Below are 20,012 nucleotides of genomic sequence, written 5' to 3'. Positions count from 1 at the left end.
ACAAGTACTAGGCATTACTTCAGCTGAAAGAATAAGAACTGCTTGATTTTATCTACAGATATCTAATTGGAGATGTTCATAAAGAACAAACATGATATTTTTCTTTTTTATTTTTTGAGACAGGGTCTCACTCTTTCACCCAGGCTGGAGTACAGTGGTGTGTTCACAGCTCACTGCAGCCTCGACCTCCCAAGCTCAAGTCATCCTCCTGCCTCAGCCTCCCGAGCAGTTGGGACTACAGGCATGTGCCACCACACCTGGCTAATTTTTGTATTTTTTAGTAGAGACAGGGTTTTGCCACGTTGCCCAGGGTGGTCTCCCTTGGATCAAGCAATCCTCCCAAAGTGCTGGGATTACAGGTGTGAGCCACACCACACCTGGGTGGGTTTTCTTTTTTTTTAAATCAAGGATTCTGTTTATACACTCTACAGGTGTTACAAGCCAAATTTCTCAGTTTTAGTTCCTGCTTTGCCACTTACTTCTGAGTGACTCTGAGCTACCAATCTCACCTCTCTAGGCCTCAGTTTATTTATCTGTACAGTGGTTGCCTTAACTAGATCACTATTTTCCAGTGGAACAATTCTGGGGGTGGGGAGGAAGTAGGAAGGCACCCCACAGCTCCACTTCAATTATGGCACAGACTGGATTTGATCATATGACCTCCTATGAGGAGACATTTCTGAAGCTAAAATTAGAAAAAAAAAAAAATGTTGGGCAAAGTGGGAGGTCTCAGAAAGCCCACTTCTGTCTTCGAAAAAAGTGAAATCCATCCAGGGTCTGTTCCCAGGGCTGAGGCAGTGTGCAGAGCAGGCTTAAGCTTAGATTGTTGTTTATGGTTTTCGTGCTGACGCCCTCAAACTTCAGAAAAAGCATGAAGAGGTGTGGGCTGTGTACTGAGTCCGCTTCAAAGTCAGGATTGGTGGGAGGCAGAGTGAGGCTCAAGTTAAGAGGCTGGACTAGACAGGGGCCCTAGACTTAAGCTGTGAAACAAGGAAGTCTCCACCTCTTGTGCTCCTGAGGCTCCAGGCCACCTGCTTCTACACAGGGAGAGATTCTAGTTGCTTAGACCTAAATCCTCACCACTCAATTCTGTGGCTGGGGCAAACTGCATTCCCACCTTGTCTTGTAAAGCAGAGCCTATTTACAGGTGCAATGCCTTGCGCATCATGATCAGACGAGCTGGTTTTCTTCATGAATAGGAGGAAGGTAAGTGATGGGCATTCCTGCCGCGGTTTGCGGAGGCAGCAGGAAACCACGAGCTGGAGGGGAGCTCTTGTGGCCCATTTGGGCTGAGCCCCTGTAGTCAGGAGCAAGAAGCCAGGTACTAGAAAGCCATCCTAATGTGACCTGTTTCCCACTCAGCCAGAGCTCAGCTCCTGGAAATGTGGGGAGGATGCAGTAAAGCCTTGGTGTCGGATGAATCTGGCTTCGCCATTTACTATATAATGTTGTGCACGCCACTTCCCCTCCCTGAGTCTTGGAGTCCTCACCTTTGGAATCCACTTCTAGGACTATCGTAAAGATGAAAAGAAAGCTGCATCTTTCCTTGCTTAGGAACCCACCTTGCAAAGCACCTGGTGCCAGGCCTGATCCATGGACACACTTTATCTGGTGACACATCTTGATCCTCAAAATTAGGAGGACAAGAAATGGGACCTTTTTTTTTGTTTGTTTATCAACTTAATTTTTCTGTTGAGTCCTCATCATACAGAATTGGCTAAAATGTCCTCACAGTAGATTGGAGTACCCTGCTTTCCCTGGGTTGTAGCTAAGCTCCATTTTGGAGCCTGCATAACAAGGGCAGGGACTCTCCATTGCCAGTTGTCCCAGCATCCTCCCTCCAGTCCTGACCATCCACTCATGCAGGCCCCTAGTTAACCCTAGTGCCCTCTGCAGGTCCTTCCCTTCCTGAGTCCCTGTCTGTCTCTCAAATGAACCATTCTGCAGCTCCTAAGGCACACGGCTTTTCTAGGGTCTTGTCACCTCTCCCCTAAGGACACTCAGCCCCAGGGCTTGGTCATTGTCTACCCCCAACCCCAGAGCTTAGTTCAAGAAAGGAGCCTTAAAGTTCTCATCATTGCCATTCTGACCCACTCTCCTGTATGCAGACTCCATAACCAGCAACTGCCATATGTTCTTCCAAAACTGTCATTCAAGGGTCTGTATCCTTACTTGCCTGACCCACTGGCCTAGGTTTTGGAGACTCAAATGCCAGAGGAGGCTCCTTCCTCTACTTTCCACTCCACATCCCCTCTACGCCTTGAGCCCAGAGTGAAGTAGCTGCAGTCAGAACAGGGAATAAGTCAAGGGTTAGAAGAAATGCAAGGAGGGTGTGGTAGGGGTGGGAGTCAGTCACACAACAAAAATATCCGGCCAGGCGCGGTGGCTCATGCCTGTAATCCCAGCACTTTGGGAGGCCGAGGTGGGCAGATCACCTGAGGTCAGGAGTTCGAGACCAGCCTGGCCAACATGGTGAAAACCCATCTCTACTAAAAATACAAAAATTAGCCGGGCATGGTGGCAGTCCTCTGTAATCCCAGCTACTCAGGAGGCTGAGGTGAGAGAATGGCTTGAACCCAGGAGATGGAGGTTGCAATGAGCTGAGATCATGCCATCACACTCCAGCCTAGGGGACAAGAGTGAGACTTCATCTCAAAAAAAAAAAAAAATCATCCAACCACACTGTCAATCCATGTGTTTAAAGGACCAGCAGTGGGGGTACAGGCAGGCAGAGAATAGCCTCTTCTTCCATTGATTCGGATCCCCTGGAGATCCAGAAAGCAGCTGAATTTTAACATCCCAGCTTGGATGCATCTTCCTTGTTTTTTTAATTCTTTGAGATCTACAAAAGTTTATATCTTACTTCTAGAGAGAAAGGAAGACCCTAACATGGATAGTTCACTGTATCTTCCTTTCCTCCAATGCAACAGAATGGCTAAATGTGTTTGCAGGACACCCTGAGACAAAGTCAAAGGAACTATCCCAAAATAAGCAAATGGGAAAGAGGCACCAAAGAAGGCTCCTTGTTGCTAAAACCTCCACTTTTCTGTTTTGTTTTGTTTTGTTTTGTTTTGTTTTGTTTTGTTTTGTTTTTGAGACAGAGTCTTGCTCTGTCTCCCAGGCTAGAGTGCAGTGGTGCAATCTCGGCTCACTGCAACCTCCGCCTCCTGGGTTCAAGTGATTTTCATGCCTCAGTCTCCCAAGTAGCTGGGATTACAGACATGCACCACCATGTCCGGCTCTTTTTTGTGTGTGTGTGTGTGTGTGTGTGTGTGTGTGTGTGTGTGTGTGTGTTTAGTAAGACAAGTTTTCGCCATGTTGGTTAGGCTGGTCTTGAACTCCTGGCCTCCAGTAATCCACCTGCCTCAGCCTCCCAAAGTGCTGGGATTACAGGCATGAGCCACCGCACCCAGCCAAACCTCCACTTTTCAAGGGCAGGGGGGATGCTAGTGTCCACCAGGGCCACCTGGGTCATCAAGTCTCACCACTGGCCCCACTGCTATTGAGGGGAGTGGTAGGCTCCAGGGCCTCCCCAGGACAGCAGCAATTCTCCATCTCCTCTTCCTACCACTCTTCAGACTCCCACTGTGGCAAATGCATTCCCAACCAGAAGGATCTCGGGGGGCCAGAATCTCTGCCTACCCAGCTTGCCTCCCTACAGGACCCTTCATTGCACACATGCACACACATGTGCACACAAACACATAATGCACACACACGCACACATGCACACACATACACACAGACACACACACACACATATGCACACAATCCAAGTCCCTCCCAGATTTGAAATATTTCAAGGCTGAATTGGAAGATTCCACAAAAATAGATAGTGGAGCAAATATGAATAATACGCTCCCAGAGGCATCTTTACACAGCAGTGGTCCCAGCTGTACTCATATATCACAGCATTGTTGCCACACTTGCCCTGTGAGTCTTCTGTCCTGTTAACATGTGTGAACATCATGTGCCCTCAGAGCATTAAAAAAACAGGTGCAGATGAAATCAGGCCTATTATACCTCAATCCCTAAATCAAACAGATTTTGACAGATGTTCCACAGGGTCACAGATTCAAGCCCCGTAATCATCTCTCTTCTGTTCCCAACACAGGTAATAGGAATGTGGACCCAGAAGGGACTCTGCTGACCTTCCTACGAAAGAACTGGACCCTTTTGTCAAAGTCCTGGCTGTGTCTGTGTTTGCCTTAACACTTAGGCCAGCTGAGAATTATGAGAATGAACCAAATGTCTCCATTCAAATAGTCAGCCCCCTTGGCTCTTCCTCTCTGTTTGCTTTTGGCCATGGTTTTAAGGCTATTAGGTTAATCAGGCTATTTTGGAGAGGATGAAGTTTCCCCAGAGTTTCCTATATCTGATAATGTAGTGAAATAGAAGCTAAGCTCTTTATTTCAGCACTAATAATTCCCTTACGGGCTTTCCGGAGCCCCACCAGGGTTGTTATGTAATAGAGGCTTGTGTTGCATCTGCCCTGCCCTTTTTCGAAACCAAATTCCCCAGATTCAGTGAGAACCTGTATCACAGGGAAAGATTTCCTTTCCCTACATGTGTCTTCTTACCCTAGGTTTTCCCTGCCATTTCATATTCTGGAATATAGATCCTCTTAATAGCAAACATATTTTAATTGGTAAATTAAAATATGGATCTCTCAGTTCTCTGAAAACCAAAAATAAATAAATGACAGAAATTACTAATTGATGAAATCGGCTTCTGGACAAGTTTTGTTTAAAAGCCCATGGTTTTTAATTGGCTGTTGATGTTTAGAAATTAGAAAATTTCATATCTTTTAAAATCAACATTTTTCAGCTTCTCTTGAAAAATGGGGAGAAAGCCATCCCCACATGGCAACAGTCTTGCTTAGAGCTGAGCAGGACTGTTCCCAGCCCTTTCCTAAGGGGCTTGAGCTCACCAGTCACGTGCAGCGCCCCCTTCGTTTACATCACCAGTCTGATAAGCATTTTAAATTTTGACTCAATTTTGATGAATAAGCCTTAGGGTTTAAAAAAAAAAAAAAAAAACAAGCAATAGCAGTAAACAGTTGGGCATTCTGAAATCTTTCTGGCCAGTATAGTTAATTACCTCCAATTCTATAAATTGCATGGAAATAAACCACAGTTAGGGAGAAGGATGAATAAAGAGAAGGGCCTGGGGCTGAGCCTAGGTTTGGGGTTGGACCTGGGCCAAGCCACAGCAGAGAGACACTTGGTGGGATCTGTAAATAGGGATAGAAAATTCCTCCAAAAATTCACCAATTTGCTTTCAAATGCAACACAAATTGAGTTGCTAAAAATAACCTTCCTCTCTTCCAATTACATGATTGAAACTCAGAAGAAGACATATAAGAATACCCTATAATAAAATAGGATTTTTCAAAAGGCTTTACACCCATTATCCTACAAGACGCCTACAATAAGCCTGTGAAGATAAAATAGTTATTGCTTCTCCCTCTTTGTGAGAAAATAGGCAGGGAGAGGTTAATATGCCCAGTGTCACACTAAGACCTGAAGGCAAGTGAATGGCTTCTCAGACCTGCACTCACCCCCCAAAAGACCTTCCTCAGAAGTGACCTCCTAGGGAGGCAGCTATACTGAAAGCAAATGTTCTCCTTGGCATCTTTTCCTTGACTGCGCCCCTTCCAGTACGTCTCACAGGAACCAAGTACGCCTGAGGAAGAGGAGGCTGCGGCGCCTGCACCGTGATGGTGTCCAAGCATGACCCCGTGTCCAGGAGGATAAGGTATCCCAGCCCAGAAGCCAGGACAGCACTTTGTTTCTTGCTGGTGTTCCTAGCTCACAACTTTAAGAAAGGTTCTTAGATTCTTGCTGTATACGGATCTTAGATGGCTCTGAAAAATCCAATAAAAGCTGTGAGCCATCTACTCAGGTAACACATAAACTAACTACATTTCACACACCATTTCAGGGAGATCCCCCAAGGCCCATCTATGCACCCCAGGTTAAGAAACCCCAATGTAGGTTATCCATTGATTTTACAGATGAAGAAACTGAGGCTCAAAGAGATGAAGTGACTTGTTCAAAGTCATACAACTAGTAAGCTATAGAACAAGGACTAGAACCCCACATTTTCTGGCTCTTAAGCTAATGCTTTTTCTTTCCCTTTTTTTTGAGGCAGAGTCTCACTCTGTCATCCAGGCTGAAGTGCAGTGTTGCTATCTCAGCTCACTCTAACCTCTGCCTCCCAGGGTCAAGTGATCCTCACACCTCAGCCTCCCAGTAGCTGGGATCACAGATGCCTGCCACCACATCCAGCTACATTTTTTGTATTTTTGGTAGAGATAGGGTTTCACCATATTGCCCAGGCTGGTCTCAAACTCCTGATCTCAAGCAATCTGCCTGCTCAGCTTCCCAAAATGTTGGGATTACAGGTGTGAGCCACCACCACCAGCAGCTAATGCCCTTTCTAAAGTAGGGCTGGAGCAGCCCTACAGAGCAAGGACCTGGGCCAAGATTTCATCTTTTGGTTAAGGACCAGATTCTAGAAGTTGGGGTTCCCCCAAGTCCATTGGCCCAACAAATCAAGAGATGGCTTCAGAACACAGGTCATCCAACACTGTTGAATGACCTTATCCAAAGAGTTTTAAATTAGGAAGCAAAAAAATTCCCAAATGTGTCCATATGGATAAAACCTTTTGCTTGTTATGAAGTCAATGCCCCAATGAATACTACTGAAGTCCAACCACACTTCAATGAACCACACACAATGAACCACACCCAAGTTCATTCCCATTACTCCCGGGTGGGTCTGTTTTGGGCTTGGAAAGTGTTTCTGAAGTTCAGAATGCCCAGGTTCACCTTAAGGATCCCTATTACTACAGACAGCACGGAGTCAGCAGAGAGGACTGTAAATTCTTCCTTTCCCTGTCACCTCTCCAGTTCCCCATCCCCTCAGCTCAATGATGGGCTTTGGAGGTTTTCCTCTGTTCTTCCTGGTGCCAGACTTCCCCATGAGGCAGGACTGTGTTACTCCCCTTGATTTTCCTTGTGTTTCTTATATGAAGACACTTCTCCGTCACCGCATGCCTGATGCCCATCTGCTCTCTGTATGGAGTTGCTGTCACCACCGTGGAAGGTGTTGGAAGCATCAAAACCGGGCTTCACCCTGTACAGCTATCCTAATTTTCTCACTTCTTAACTTTATCTTTTTGCCAAATGCTGTGCTGGCTATACTGCCTGAGGCTTCTAGGTTGTGATCAGGTAAGTAGAAGCTTTGGATGCCTATCGACCAGGGTAATAACATTTGTAAAGTTATTTAAAAGAAAACTGAAAACACCATCCACATTTGATTAATCTTTTTTTTTCACTTTTTCTGCTTGAATTAAAAGCAGAATTATTGAAGTATTGATTAGTGGTCTGGAATAGGTATCATACAAAGAATATTTCACATAGAATAAAATGTCTCTGAGGCTAACAGAATAAAATTTACAATTATTCCCTGTGGCACAGAGGTCTTAGGAGTAAAATCAGAATTGGGGGTAAGAGGAATCTAAAACTTCACCAGAACATGAGAACAATTATTTCTCTGAATCTTAACCTGAAGCTGGAACAAAGAGGTAAGGATTTAAGAGCAATGTGGCATGTGGTGACAGAGAGCACAACGATTCCTCTGACATTGTTACAGGAGCTTAGGAGTCACAGGACCGGATTAACCAACACTGAGTCTTTCTAGACAGGGGGAGCCCAGAGGGCCTCTGGGTTTAACTACATGATCTCATTGGAGAACGAACTCCAAGGAGATGAGCAAAGACAAATGATCCAGCAGAGTGTAGCAGAGTCTAGTAGGAGGGCAGAGAGGATGCTCATGGCAAGGTTGATAAACCCAAATCCTAGGATTACATTACATTCTGCAATCTAGAACAGGGCTTCCAGATTTAGACACAAACTTTAATGTGCCTAAGACTCACCCAGGAGCTTGTTAAAGACGCAGATTCTGAGTAAAGAGATTTGAAGCAGGAGCCTCAGGTTCCTCATTTCCTGTAAGCGGAGTCAATACTGCTAGTCCATGGACGACACTTTAAATGGCAGCGACCCAGGACATGGACCAAAATCTCAGACCTTTGAAAGGAGAGCTCCCTTTGTGCCAATACAGAAGAATTTAAGGAAGAAAGCAAAGTGAGATCAACAGTCTCCAAGTTAATCAGAAAGAGGTAGCCTCATAGAACTAAGCTGTGCAAGATGCGGAGGTGTTGGAGAAAACGATTTTTGAAACTCCCACACACTGTTTATACTTATGATTTCCAGAGGATTCTTTGCACTCTGATAGTAAGGATGCATGCTACCAATTCCCAATTAGAAGGATTTGAGCACTTGACCTTGGAAAATGATTATCATAGAACATTGCTTCTGAGCCACTTCCTCCAGGAGCAGCCTAGGGAAAGGAACACAGGCAGAGTCTGATCAAAGGGAAGGGAGTGGGTTCTATCATTGCCAGGGAACTGCAGGCTGTGGAGTGTGGTGAGAGTTGTTGGCAGAGAGAAGGCACAGCCGAAACCATTCATGTGTCTTTCCAGGAGCGGATTGCCAACAGCCATGGCACCCAGTGTGGATTCTGCACCCCTGGGATAGTGATGTCCACGTACGCGCTGCTCAGGAACCACCCGCAGCCCTTGGAGGAGCAGCTCATGGAAGCCCTGGGGGGTAAGTCTAAACAGAGAAAACCCACCACCCACCCAGGGCCAGGTGGGAAGTGTGTTTCTGGATAGATCCAGAAACTGCTCCACACCACCCCCAATGTCATCCTAGCCCCTCTCAGGCCTCTGCTTCAGTTGGTTCTAAAGTAGCTACAGCACCCAGGAGCAGAGAATGTCAAGCTGCTCCCTGCTTATCAGAGCATGCGCTTGGAACGGGCTGCACAGAACTAGCACAATGAGTACACTCCACACCACCCACTTAACACCCCATTTTCTATCCAGTGACTTATTTGGCTTCCTTTGTTAAGGGCCTGTATTCATTTTGCAGGGCTGCCCTAACTCAGTACCACAAACTGCTGGTCTTAAAATAGCAGAAATGGGCCGGGCGCAGTGGCTCACACCTGTAATCCCAGCACTTTGGGAGGCCAAGGCAGGCGGATCACCTGAGATCAGGAGTTCGAGACCAGCCTGGCCAATATGGGGAAACCCGTCAGCCTGGCCAACATGGGGAAACAAAAATAAGCCAGGCATGGTGACGCTTGCCTGTAATTCCAGCTATTCAGGAAGCTGAGGCAGGAGAATTGCTCGAATCTGGGAGGCGGAGGTTGCAGTGAGCTGAGATGGTGCCACTGAACTCCAGCTTGGGCAACAAAGCAAGGTGCCGTCTCAAAAAAAAAAAAAAAAAAATAGCAGTAATGTATTCTCCCCCAGCGCTAGAGGCTTTAAGTCTGATAGCAAGGCGTCCACAGGGCCATGTTCTCTGTGGAGGGTCTTTGGGAAGATCCCTCCTCACCCCTTCCTTCCTCACCCCTGCCTTCCTCACCCCTGCCTTCCTCACCCCTGCCTTCCTCACCCCTGCCTAGCTTCTGCTGCTTAACAATGGCATTTCCTTCCTTGACATTTCTTGGCTTGTAGATGTGTCACTCCAATCTGTGTTTCCATCCTCATATGGTCTTCTCCCCCGTGTGTCTGTGTCCCAATTTCCCTGTTCTTATAGGACACCAGTCATCAAATTGGGCCTACCTTAACCCAGTATCACTTCATTTTAACTTGATTACATCTGCAGAGACCCTATTTCCAAATAAGTTCATATTCACAGGTTCCAGGGTTTAGCACTTGAACATGTCTTTTGGGGGGACATAACTCAACCCCTAACATGGCCCTTCACATACCAAAAGAATCCTTTAGGCCGAGCGCGGTGGTTCATGCCTGTAATCCCAGCACTTTGGGAGGCCAAGGCGGGCGGATCACTTGAAGTCAGGAGTTCAAGACCAGCCTGGCCAACATGGTGAAACCCCATCTCTACTAAAAATACGAAAATTAGCGGGGCATGGCAGCGTGCACCTGTAATCCAACTACTTGGGAGGCTGAGGCAGGAGAATTGCTTGAACCTTGGAGGTAGAGGTTGCAGTGAGCCGAGATCGCACCACTGCACTCCAGCCTGGGCAACAGAGCAAGACTCCATCTCAAAAAAAAAAAAAAAAAGAATTATTTAAAATCTGCAATGGGTTTAAGTTATTGAAGAGGAGTCCATAATCATATCCCTTTTGAAGAATCAATAAACACCCATTTCAGGTGTTAATAATCCCTAAACAAGTTATCTGTTAAATACACAAATTCTTAGGTTGAGAGCTGATCGGGAGCACAGACACACTCCCCTAATCTGCCAGCTGCTGGTGGACTTCCCCACCCTCCTTAGGTCCCTCTCCTATTTGAGATCCCTCAGCAGCTCCTTATGCCTAAAGCATGGCCAAGCCTAACCTCCTTCACCAGGCATTCAGAGAAGTCCAACTACTTGACCTCCCTAACTCATGCTTCCTCCTACTCTCCATGGCTCCATGCAGGCCAGTCCCCTCCCAACCCCATCTCCTTTGCACCTGTGCCTGCTGCTCCGAGAACCCAGAATGCCTCTCTCCAGCTCTCTACCAATCCACAGCTTGCTCATCCTTCAAGCCCAGGCTTCTCTGTGAAGCCTTCCCAGATGAACTCTATTCCACACTGACTCTCTTTCACTCCCACCCCCTAGGCCTTCATCTTTGGAAACCTGAGGTTCTCAAATGTTATTACATGAAACAGCAATAGAATGGAAAGTCCATGCAGTAGAATTACCTGCAGACCTCTGGAATGCAGATTCCTGGGCCCACCCCTAAATGGCTGATTCAGGAGAATTGGAGCAGGGTTAGGAATCTGCATTTTTTAAAAATGCTCCCAGGAGATTCTGATGTAATAATCTAAAAGCAACCGAGGAGCATCACTGACAAACCATCCAAGGCATGATGGCCTTAGAAACTGCCTAGGTTTTCTCTGTGAGGATCCCCGCTATCTTACCTAGTATCTGAAATATAGTTGTCAATAGACCTACATCGAATTAATGAATTAATAGATGAAGAAAGTGAGCTCGCCAACTCGGCTATCATCTTTAAGACAAAGAATAAAACTGGAATTGAGGTAGTGGGCAGGATAATATTCCAAGTAGAGGAATAAAGCATTAAACCACTTGGCAGATGTTAAAATATCCTTTTAAAAAAGCTGGGAACCATGCTCAGTGCTGCACACCTGTAGCCCAAGCTACTCAGGAGGCTGAGGTAGGAGACCAGGAGTTTGAATACAGCCTGGGAAACATTGCCAGACCCCTTTAAAAAAAAAAAAAAAAAAGCTACATCTATTTAACTTTCAAAAGACAAAAGAGGCCAGTAAATACAAAGCCTACTAACAACCATGCTTCTTCTCTGATTGATTAGGTAATCTATGCCGCTGCACTGGGTATCGGCCAATACTTGAGAGTGGAAAGACTTTCTGCATGGTGAGTAGGTGACTGTGGGGACACCTTATGCAGCAAGAATGACAATGACAGCTGATCAAGGCAAGGAACAGAGAAATTAAAATTTTTTAGACCATCTCAACAGACTGTCAAGAGACCTACTGAGTTAGCTCCAACCAACTCACTGGAGTTTTAGCTTTTTGTTGAGGACTGGGGGAATGTTGCGACACCTTTGATGTTGTCCAATCAAAACCACAGAGGGAAGTCAGGTATCCAACCAGTTGTCCAGACATTTTCTGTAACTAGTTCAGCAAAGCATCTGGACAGGCAAGTCAGAGGGCATCGGCAAACCCAAAGGGACAAAGGATGCAAGGGGTTGGAGTTTGCTTTGGTGAGGCAAGGTCAGTTCCAGAATCCAACCAGCTGAGAAGGTGTGAGCAGACAAGAAGCTGAATACATAGAGTGCAACCCAAAATTCCCTCCAAGTACAAGAGCACAGGGAGTTTCCCCTACAAAATGGGGATTCTTCACTGGGCTCTTGAGAAAATCACATAAGTCTTGCTTGGCACTTAGTAAGAGTTCCATAAACAGTTACTGCTGTCATTGAGGATGCCATTGACATGTGAATAGTGTTTGACAGGGAGACCAGACAGGCACATCTGGTGGTTCTCTGCTGAGGGCAGGATGAATGTGGGCAGTACAGGCCTTAGGCCCAAAAAAGGGGGACCCATACTTTAGAGGGCCCCTCTCTGGTCCTCCTCCAGTGATTCTCGGGAGTTCATGGCACCAGGATGACTTCCCCACCTGAAACCTCACCCCTTTTCTAGGTCATTCTCCATGGATGGCCTTGACCCCACTGTTAGACCACACATAAGCCTCTAATCTGAGTCCGTCTAGGGCAGATCATAACAGCAGTGTCTGCACCCCTAGGTCAGAGGGTGGCCAAGGAGCAGCTGTTTGTGGAGGGAGTAGACTGAGCTTGGCTTTTCAGGCTGCAGTGCTCAGGCTCCTCACAGCACAGAACAGAGCCAGGGTAGAGGAGAAGGCCAGCAGGCACCAGGCTGGGGGCCTTTGTTTGCACTGTTTGCTGAGGCCCACAATCGTAGAGGTGGGCCCAGAAGTAGACCAGGAGGTATGTCCTGTGTCCTAGAACCAGGCAGGTCACCTGTGCATGCATTTCCCAGACGTCTACTGCCACCTGAGGCAGCCAAAGTTAACACGCTGAGAAGTAAATGAGATAGCTTGTAAGCCCAGCAAATGGCTGGTGTAGAGTGAAAAAGCACTTGTGAAACACAAACGAAAAAAGCTAAAGGAAGCCTCTTTGCCTGTGGATACAGATGTTATTATCTACCTTTCCAGGCACACAGACTCTGGGGATAAAGGCCAAAATGTGGTCAGCCACCCAACCTGGTAGCCAGCATGTCTTACAGGACTTTAGTGGGTGAAGCAACCCAGTCTCAGAGGGAACACACAAGGCTAATATCGAGTGGGCCAAGAGATGACTGGCTTTTTCCGTTATTGGTTCATGGTGCACCGTGGAAGCTCTCAGAGCTTTGAGTAAGACAGGTGCTGCTTGCTTGGCCCAGCTGTTTTTGCTTCTTGGATAAAATCGGAAAGATGGCAGCTCAAGACATTTAAGTAGAGACAAAGAACTGAAGAGTCTGGAAGAAAGTATTATGTTAGGAACTTAGGAGAACTTACTCAAGGAAGAAGACACAAGAGGTAAGTTTGGAAGAAATGGGAAGTGGAAGAGCCGGCAAATGGAAACCTGCTTTAAAACTCATTGTCAGCTCACCCCCAGACAGCTCCATCCACATCCCAAATGTCTGGGAGACCTGGTTTCTAAAATTGTTTTCTTTTTTCTTCTTATAAATTATATTGCCCTGTAAAGCATCTATCAATTAATTTTCCACTAGGAATTAACCTAAAAATTCATATATGTACACAAAGCTGTACGTGTAATGAACAAAAATGTTCACATACTATGTACTATATAAATGTACTAATACAATCCCAAATGTGAAACATTATCAGTGGAATAGGGTAATGATAGTTGATTTCTTTTACACCTCTCTATATTCTATATTATCATTTTATATTATATATTTTGTATATTACCTATCAAATTATGTATCGTATATACTTTATATGTATTATTCTTAAAAATAAGCAAAGAAGAAAGACCTTGTGATTATCCGTGTTCCAAAAGAAACCACCAACAGTGGCTTAAAAAGTCTGAAGTCTCATTTAAATTGCCAACCTTTCAGGGCACATTCCTATTTACCTACTCAAAAGTTTTTCATCTAAGGCATTTCACCTTCTTAGGAGTCAAATAGCTGTCAACAGAAAGGCACGGGAAAATGCTGCTTGGATTGGGGAGAAAATGACTCTTCCCCACTTGGCAAGAAAAATGAAGTGAGTCCTTTTGTTTGTTTTGTCTGCTCACTGTGAGTCTTGCTTAATGCAGACCCAGTGTTGAAACTGTGCTTGCTTATTTTCATGGTCACTCTCTGCTTACAGCTGTCCGAAGCGCGTGTGCAAACAAAGCTCTTTTCCTCTGGGAGCTGCGGAAAGTGGTGATCAAAGCCCACACTCCGATTTTCCCCTTCGTAGTCAGAAAGGCTGGAACAACAGGAAGACAAAAACACTCAGACCAGAAACAAAGCACTTCCGCCCACTCTGGATGAGTCGCATTCTCAGGTGGAAGTGGATTCTGTACTTGCCCCTGCAGAGCCGTCTTCTGTCATGTCTCCTCCTTTGTAGACAGAAGGCGCTGCAGTCCCAGAGGGCTGAGGAGCCGTCCACAGTCACACAGTGACTCACACAGAGTCAGTGGCCCCCCAGCCAGGAAGTCCAGCCTTAAACATTCCGGTCTGTGGCTTTGTTCCCTGAGAGACGCTCCTTTCCAGGAAAAAAACGGCACTGCCAAATTCTTAAAGATATTACTTAGAGAACTTGAAATACAGGATAAAATACAGAATCAGCTCCCAGTAAGCGAGGAAATCTGAGAGCGACCAGAGACAAACCAGCGTGTTTCTATCCTTCACACATATCTTTTTCCCATTCTTGGCTCCCACCGTCACCTTAATTGGGTCTAAAGAAAGTGTGCCATGACACAGAGGAATGCTGCCCAAGGGAGGGGGCTTCACCCCTCACAACCACTTCACAGAGGATCAGTGCCTTGCTGGGGTCAATATATCCTAAAGTCAATTCTCAGTTTTGTGGTCTCGGGAATTCTATTTGGGCAATGACTGGGCTCTAGGGACCACCTGACTCACTTTAACCAAACTCAAAAGACCATGACATTTAAACTGGAATGAGCCCCATACTCATTTATGAAGAGAAACACAATTATAAAGTGGATCTTGCCATCACTGAGCCACAGATCCTTTCCCTATAGGAAAACACACTAGGAAGCCAAATTACAATGAGAAGGTTGCTTGGTGAGCATGGCCACAGAGCAATTGCATAGCCTTAATGGGCTGCGTCATGGAAGACCCTTCTCTTCCACCAGACTGGACCCGCGTGAGGCCTGGTGTCTGCCTGACAGCTCCCCCTTCTCTTTAAGCGGTGTTAAGATCTCCCACTTGGGTAGTCGTTAAGTCTTGGCCTGGGATCTGTTTAAGAAAATTTTTCATTTCTCAGCGTTCATTTATTATGTTTGTTTTATATTTTAATTCCCCAGCACAAACTTATTTCTAGGTTTTAGATATATACCACATTATTGCCCTCAGGCACTGCCTATGCTTCTAATGCCAGCTAACGCAAAAAACAGATCATTCAGATGTGGTCCTGAAATGCCTAACCTGTGGCCCTACTGAGAACCTTATCAAGGAAGAATTACAAGTGTTTTTATTTTTTTCTGGAGCCTGGGAAAACCTCAGAGAGATAGAAAAAGAGGGGAAGTGTTGGACAAATATCAGGTCATTTTACCTATTATCACAATTACCCTTCAAAATATGGGTTATTTTCATTTAATCCTTAGAGAGGTTAAGGACCTTTCCATTGGAAAGGTTAGAGTGCTGACCTCAGAGTGAGTGAACCCGGATCTGTCTACCTTTCGTGTCAATATATTCTCTTCTCCAGCACACCCACATCCACCTCTGTGCTCCACAGTTCTCTCCCAGTTTTCCTTACCTCTTCAGGAATGTTCTTCTGGCAAGAAGTGTTTTCCAAAGCTAAAACAGATCTGATTCAGACACGATTACAGTTTGGGTAACTTTTCACTGTGCTTTGGTTTCCTACAGGGCAAAATGGAGATAATTTACTTTCTTTATTCAATTATTGTGAAGATTAAATAAATTACATGTAAAAGCATTTGGAATGCAAGCACTTAATAAATGTTAACTAATGTTATTAAAGTCACAGTGTGTGTGTGTGTGTGTGTGTGTGTGTATGTGTGTTTATGCGTGGGCATGGGGGCACAATGGAGAGGATTTCCCTAATTTATTTAACCTCTCATAGTTTTTCATAGACTGTCTTGGTGTTTTCCAGAATACTCTTTGTAGTATTTCATAGAATACTCTTTTCTTTAGTGTTGCCTTAGTGGCAAATCAGTATTTCTCTTAAAACAAGATTCTTATTTTAAATTATTTGGTTTGAACTATTTCCCTGTCCAGGGAGACTAGGAGAGTTATCACTACGTTCCTGTTGCCTAATTCCGATAAAGAATTACAAGGCTGTTTCCAATTGAGCTGGGCTGACAGAGCCATCTGTTTCTTCCTTTTATAAAGACTTGCACGAAGTTATTTGCGAAAGAGGAGTTTCATTCCTTGGACCCAACCCAGGAGCTCATATTTCCCCCAGAACTCTTGGTAAGATGAGCTGGATATTTTACGTACTCGTTTAAATATCATTGGTTATAAACTCAGTTTTATAAAGCCTCCATTTTCCTTCCTGTGAAATTGTCAAATTGTGGAAATGTTCAATCAGATGAAGATGACTGCTTCCCTCCCCGCCACGCCCTGCCTGACCCCTGGCACATTCTCTGAATACTCCGCTGTGGCGATTTTGTAAATGATTTCTTCATTACTCTCATCATTGTCATTTGGAATGCGTCACTAGTGGCTGTCCAGGAGACACAGAACTGCTAAGCTTCTCCTTGGTCTTCTGGCCCATTCCAGCACATTGACCCCAAGGAACACTTCCAGGAGACGCCTCTACCTTTCAACCTTCCTCCCATCAGCATCTTTCTTTGCAGAAATCCAGCAGTCCTATTCTATCAAACACCTATTTCTGAAGGGGTTCTAATGTGTTTGTTTATTCATTCCACCAGTATTTATCCATCCAGCAACATGCCAGACGCTGTTCTAGGTACTGAATATACAGCAGGGAACAAAACTAACAAAACACCTGCCCTCAAGGAGCTTGTAATCTGGTGAGAGAGGCAGATAATAAGCAAAATAATAGATAAAAGATATAGTGTGGCCAGGTGCGGTGGCTCATGCCTGTAATCCCAGGGAGGCCGAGGCAGGCAGATGGTCTGGGCCTAAGAGTTAGAGACCAGCCAGACATGGCGAAACCCAGTCTCTACAAAAAATTAGCCAGCTGTGGTGGCACTCACCTGTCATCCCAGCTACTTGGGAGGCTGAGGTGGGAGGATTGCTTGAGCCTGGGAGGTCAAGGCTGCAGTGAGCCGAGATCGTGCCACTGTACTCCAGCCTGGGCAGCAGAGTGAGGCCCTGTCCTCCCAAAAAAAAATAAATAATTTTTGAAAGGATATAATCTGTTAGTGATTGAGAAGTATTAAGGAGAAAAAAAAATAAAGCAGAGAAGTATAGGATGCATGGAGTTGCAATTTTAGATATCCTACCCAAAGAAAACTCTGAGAGTATAACATTTGAAGAAAGTCTGGAAGGAAGTGAGGGAGCTAGCCCTCCCAGCCGAAGAGGGAGACGAGCAATCGAGGCCGTTGGAACAGCAAATGCAAAGGCCCCAAGGGCAGGAGAACACCAGGCCTGATCAGAGGCAGAGCGTGTTCCAGCCTGGCTGGGGCAGAGTGAGCGAGGGGAAGGCCAGGGAGCTGTCAGGGGCAGACCATGCTGGACTTCATCCTGCTCGGCTTTTACTCTGTGTGGGCTGAGAAGCTAACAGGCTGGATAGAGGAGGGGCGTGCTCCAGTTGAAGTGGTAACAGGATCATTCTGGCTGCTCTATTGAGAATGGCCTGCAGAGGGGAAAGGAAGGAGCATGAACCTTGTCAGGGGACTAACGCCATCCTGAGAGACGGTGGTGGCTGCACCAGTCTGCTCGGGTGGAAGGAGTGAGAAGCGAGTAGACTCGGGATGTATTTTGGAAGAAAAGCCAGTAAGATTTGCTGATGGATAAGCTGTGAGGGTGGAAGAGAGAGAGGCGTCAAGGCTGACTCCAGGGCTTTGGACAGCTGGGAGCATGGAACGGCCATTTACAGAGATGGGGAAGACCTCTGGAGGAACAGGGGAGTTTTCCTTTTGGGGGTTTCTCTTTGGGGGCTTGGAAGGGGATTGGATATGAGGAGCTCAGTTTTTGACATATTAATTTTTTACCTTTATAGCTCTAAGCCAGTCCAAGAGACATATTAAATTTGAGATGCCTATTACACATCTAAGAGGTAACATCAAGTACTCATTCAGATATGAGCTTGGATTTCAGAGGAAAAAGCCAGGCTGAAGATATTAATTTAGGAGCATTAGTGTAATTATGATTTTTAAAGCCATAAGACTAAATTATGCTAAATTAATCCACACTGAATGGCCAATAACAGGTGCCAGCTTATATTGTTACTTGTCCCCAGAAAGCCATCCAATTATGAAAATTCAGGCATTAGCCAACGGGTATAGTGAGTATCTATCTTTTTTGGGCACATGCATCCCAGAACCCCTGACATCTCTGTAGAGGAACACGTCTCCACCTGGGGCCTTGGATAAGCCAGAAGGACACGCGTGCACACATACTTGTCATTTGCCCTTAAAGGATGGCAGAGAATCCAGAAAAACAAACGCTGACCTTCTATGGAGAGAGAGTTACCTGGATCTCCCCTGGGACCCTCAAGGAGCTCCTGGAGCTGAAAGTGAAACACCCTGAAGCCCCTCTCATTCTGGGCAACACCTCACTGGGTAAGTGATTACCCAGTTCTCATTCCACCCTTAATGCTGGGCTGAACTTCCTGTCCCTTACTCTGTTCTCAGTCTACAGAAACTACTTTTTAGGGATGAAAACTTCATCCTTTATAATAAAGCCAGTGGTCTCCAAAGTTGGATGTGCATATATCCTGGACCCCAGAGATGTGGGAGGAAAGTATTAGAGGGTTTTTTGGTTTATTTATTTATTTATTTATTTATTTGAGATGGAGTTTCGCTCTTGTCACCCAGGCTGGAGTGCAGTGGCGCGATCTCAGCTCACTGCAACCTCCACCTCCCAAGTTCAAGCAAATCTCCTGCCTCAGCCTCCGAAGTAGCTGGGACTACAGGTGCACGCCACCACATCCAGCTAATTTTTGTAATTTTAGTAGAGATGGGTTTCACCATTTTGGCCAGGATGGTCTCGATCTCTTGACCTTGTGATCCGCCCACTTTGGCCTCCCGAAGTGCTGGGATTGCAAGCGTGAGCCACCACGCCCGGCCTAGAGGGTTTTTTATCATTTACTTTGTCTTATTCGTTTTTGTTTTTGTTAAATATTGAATGAATATAGTAAGAATTTTATAAAATATGTATAGGGATATTAACAATACAGTGCACACTCAGTTACCCCCCACATCCGCTTTAAGAACACAAACTTTACCAAGAATTTTGAAGACCACTGTGGGCCCTCTCAAGCCACATCCCCTTTCCTTCCCTTCCTCCTCAAAGGTACTCATTAGCCTGAATATTGTGTTGGTCATTCTCTTCCTTATTTTTATAATTTTACCACATATATTTGAATCCTTAAACAATATGTTGTTTAGCTTTGCATATTTCTGAACTTCACATAAATGGACTGGAGGGAGAGTCCTGACCTCTGGTCAGGTTGCAACATCTCCCACTCCCAATAATAAGAAGAAGAATCCCAGGGTATTATTCCTCTGCAATTTGCTTTTTGTTCAACATACTTGACCTGAGATGCATCCGTATTGTTGCATGTAGCTGCGCTGTTTTCCATCATATGAACATGGAACAATTTGACATTCATTATATTGCTGGAGAACAGCTTATTTTGGCATTACAAATATTCTTCTATATGTCTCCTGGTAACTATATGCAGGAGTGTTTTAAGAGCATCTTGGCCAGGCATGGTGGTTCACATCTGTAATCCCAGCACTTTGGGAGGCCAAGGTGGGTGGATCACCTGAAGTCAGGAGTTCAAGACCAGCCTGACCAACATGGAGAAACCTCATCTCTACTAAAACTACAAAATTAGCCGGGTGCAGTGGCATGTGCCTGTAATCCCAGTTACTCAGGAGGCTGAGGCAGGAGAATCGCTTGAGCCTGGCAGGCAGAGGTTGCAGTGAGCCAAGATCGCACCATTGCACTCCAGCCTGGGCGACAGAGACTCTGTCTCAAAAAAAAAAAAAAAAAAGCATCTTATCCTATTTCCAATTTTTATATGGACATAGTGCATAAATAGATA

The 20,012-nt window shown here is 45.4% G+C and overlaps 1 protein-coding gene across 1 annotated transcript in view; it reads left to right on the top strand.

Moving 5' to 3' along the window:
- Nucleotides 1–1,152: 1,152 nt before the first annotated feature.
- LOC116810475 (aldehyde oxidase 2-like) overlaps nucleotides 1,153–20,012 on the top strand; it is a 79,444-nt gene continuing 60,584 nt past the window's right edge. Inside the window, 10 exon segments of the mRNA XM_032755015.2 lie at nucleotides 1,153–1,210; nucleotides 4,115–4,195; nucleotides 5,661–5,757; nucleotides 7,040–7,143; nucleotides 8,544–8,675; nucleotides 11,410–11,471; nucleotides 13,755–13,844; nucleotides 16,163–16,243; nucleotides 18,016–18,017; nucleotides 18,380–18,522. Of these exon segments, the coding sequence (XP_032610906.1) occupies nucleotides 1,153–1,210; nucleotides 4,115–4,195; nucleotides 5,661–5,757; nucleotides 7,040–7,143; nucleotides 8,544–8,675; nucleotides 11,410–11,471; nucleotides 13,755–13,844; nucleotides 16,163–16,243; nucleotides 18,016–18,017; nucleotides 18,380–18,522 (850 nt within the window).

The sequence above is a fragment of the Hylobates moloch genome, unplaced genomic scaffold (assembly GCF_009828535.3).
Source record: "Hylobates moloch isolate HMO894 unplaced genomic scaffold, HMol_V3 SCAFFOLD_1, whole genome shotgun sequence".
Lineage (NCBI taxonomy): Eukaryota > Metazoa > Chordata > Mammalia > Primates > Hylobatidae > Hylobates > Hylobates moloch.
The sequence above is the reverse complement of the archived record's forward strand: the minus strand, read 5'-3'. Positions and strand labels throughout refer to the sequence as shown.